At 53.4% G+C, this 2,729-nt stretch overlaps 1 protein-coding gene across 1 annotated transcript in view; it reads left to right on the top strand.

The window, feature by feature from the left end:
* The first annotated feature begins 1,106 nt into the window (after nt 1–1,106).
* Nucleotides 1,107–2,729, top strand: part of Shbg (sex hormone binding globulin) — a 6,861-nt gene continuing 5,238 nt past the window's right edge. The window contains exons 1-5 of the mRNA XM_051167491.1: nt 1,107–1,281; nt 1,421–1,512; nt 1,652–1,841; nt 2,118–2,279; nt 2,475–2,631. Of these exons, the coding sequence (XP_051023448.1) occupies nt 1,132–1,281; nt 1,421–1,512; nt 1,652–1,841; nt 2,118–2,279; nt 2,475–2,631 (751 nt within the window). The 5' untranslated portion in view covers nt 1,107–1,131. The remainder of the gene's footprint in view (nt 1,282–1,420; nt 1,513–1,651; nt 1,842–2,117; nt 2,280–2,474; nt 2,632–2,729) is intronic.

Raw genomic sequence — 2,729 nt, 5'->3', positions numbered from 1 at the left:
CTGAGTTTAATTACCAGCAACCACATGGTGGCTCACAACCATCCATAAAGTGATCTGATGCCCTCTTCTGGCATACAGGTGTACATGCAGGTAGAGCACTGTATACATAAATAAATAAATAAATAAATAAATATTCCTTAAAAAAAAAAATAGTTATTTATTATGTATGCAGTGCTTTGCCTCCATGACAGAGGAAGGCATCAGATCACATTACAGATGGTTGTGAGCCACTATGTGGTTCTGGGAATTGAACTCAGGACCTCTGGAAGATCAGCCAGTGCTCTTAACCTCTGAGCCATCTCTCCAGGCCCAGAAGACAACTTTCAGGCGTCACTTTCCTCCTTCCACTGTGTGGAGCCTGTGGAATGCACTCCGGTCACCAGGCTTGGCAGCAGGTGCTCTTACTCACGGAGCTGTCTGCCCCACCACTGCTTTCTAAAAGAGTCTTTCTGTGTAGCCCAGACTAGCCTCAAACTCAGGATTTTACCATCTCAGTCTCCCCAGTGCTTGGACTGTAGGTAGACTTCTTAGTATCCATCCAAGCACGCAGAGAAACGCCTTCTTGTGAGGACAGCCTCATAGGCCTGGGAAAAGCAGGGGAGGCATTCATATTGGACAGCCAGGCTTTCTGCCGGCCTCGTATCAGGCCTCACTCAGTGCAGCCTCATAAAAGAAGGGTTATGTCTCTCATTTGACAGACAAGGTCACTGAAGCACAAGGGAAGTGAGTCTCCCAAGGCCAGTCAGATAGCCGGATTCCACGCCTCAGCCCTAGCCCAGACAGAGGATGCTAGTTAAGCAGGGAACACTGTTTCCAGATCTCAAGCCTCCCCCTTGTGCGAGCAAGGCTTGGAGGAGCCACTCTGGACAAGAGGGGAGGAGAAGAGATGAGATGTTCTCACGTAGGTTTCTTGGCTGCAGGGGATGATAGGGGAGGGACTCTGTCCCTCACCTCACTTGCCCTCAGAGGGGCTGCGCGGTCAGTGTTCCCATCTCCTGACTCCCCTCTCCCCTCTTTCCTGTCCCCCCTCCCTCCAGCAACCTTTAAACCCTCCACCACCCATGAGCAAGGCTTCCTCCCCCACTGACTCTCCTCAGATTGTCTGAGCTACAGAGCAGACAGCTGCTAACTATGGGGAACGGAGACTCTGTGGCCTCCTTGCGGAGTCAGCGACTGTTTCTGCTATTGCTGTTGCTGCCACTGCCTCGCACCCACCAGGGACAGGCCCCAAGGCCCGTCTTCCCCACCCAGGTGCAAAACGGGATAAGCTTCTCAGCCTCGGTGGGTTTATGTGAGCTGCGTTTTGCCTCTGTATTTCCCCCTTCGCTCCTACTCTGATCCAGAAGCCTTACCTTTCTGTCTCTGAAATGTCTTTGGTCAGATTCCTTTTTTTTTTTTTTTTTTTTTTTTTTACTGACAGAGTGCTCAGGACCCGCCTGCTAGGTACCTCAGCAGTGGACCAGATCACAAGCCTGTCACTGTTATGACCATTGACCTCACCAAAATCAGCAAGTTCGGAAGTCACTTGGTCTCTTCACCTAGCCCTCTGATCTTCCCCCTTATCCATATGTTATCTCCCCAAGTCCCTCTTCCCACAGGCCCGAAACACCCCCACACCCCGTATACACTCTTCTCTTCTGTGTCCCTCCAGACCCTATTCCTCCTTTGAGTTTCGAACCTGGGATCCAGAGGGAGTGATTTTTTATGGGGACACCAACCCTGAAGACGATTGGTTCATGCTGGGACTTCGGGGCGGCCAGCTCGAAGTCCAGTTGTACAATCTCTGGGCTCGGCTTACAGTGGACTTCGGCCCTCGGCTCAACGATGGGAGATGGCACCAGGTAAGAGAACTCTGCCACCGTCGAGAGGGGTCACCTTGACCTGGGTCTGAGGACGAGCAGACTGCACAGGAGCATCCTTTCACGGCGACACAAAGTCCCTATTAAGTAGCTGTTCGTGACCCTGTTTCACCGGATGGGAATTCCAACGCAAAGTGATCCGGTCTGGGTGAGGCAAGAATGTGTCCCCAAGGGCATCTTCTTTCAGGGGCACTAGGCTGCCCGTGGAGGAAAGCGGGAGGCGACAGGGTTAGGGGCCTTTCTGCTTCTTTCCTGTAGGTGGCGCTGGAGATGGAGGGGGACTCACTGCTGCTGTGGGTGGATGGAGAGGAGACGCTGTGGCTGAGACAGGTCTCTGGATCCCTGGCTGACCGTCCTCAGCCTAGCATGCGGATTGCAGTAGGGGGGCTCCTGCTGCCCACCTCCAGCCTTCGGTTTCCGGTAACTACATCCCAGGGCCAAGCTATAGAAGTCTAAGTTCAGATTTTAGGGAGAGGGGAGCAGAGTGAACGCTACAGGGGAGACACTCATCACTGATGCTGATGCCTCTAAGTAAGCTCCCTAGGGTTTGGGGTTCAGATGGCCTGATTCCCCGGCTCCAACAGTTTCCCTCCCCGCTATATGCACCCACTTCAGCTGGTTCCTGCCCTGGATGGCTGTATACGTCGAGATACCTGGCTGGGCCACCAACCCCAGCTCCCACTAGCCCTGGCTAGCCTTGGAAACTGTGATGTGGCCTTGCTACCTGGACTGTTCTTCCCGCCAGGGACCCATGCAAAATTCAGTCTCCAAGGTACAGTTTTACAAATCTTCCACGGAGGCCCGGGTGGTGGTGGCGCACGCCTTTAATCCCAGCACTCGGGAGGCAGAGGCAGGCAGATCGCTGTGAAT

Source organism: Acomys russatus, chromosome 25 (genome assembly GCF_903995435.1).
Source record: "Acomys russatus chromosome 25, mAcoRus1.1, whole genome shotgun sequence".
Classification (NCBI taxonomy): domain Eukaryota; kingdom Metazoa; phylum Chordata; class Mammalia; order Rodentia; family Muridae; genus Acomys; species Acomys russatus.
Note: the sequence above shows the minus strand (reverse complement) of the source record. Positions and strands in the feature narration are given on the sequence as shown.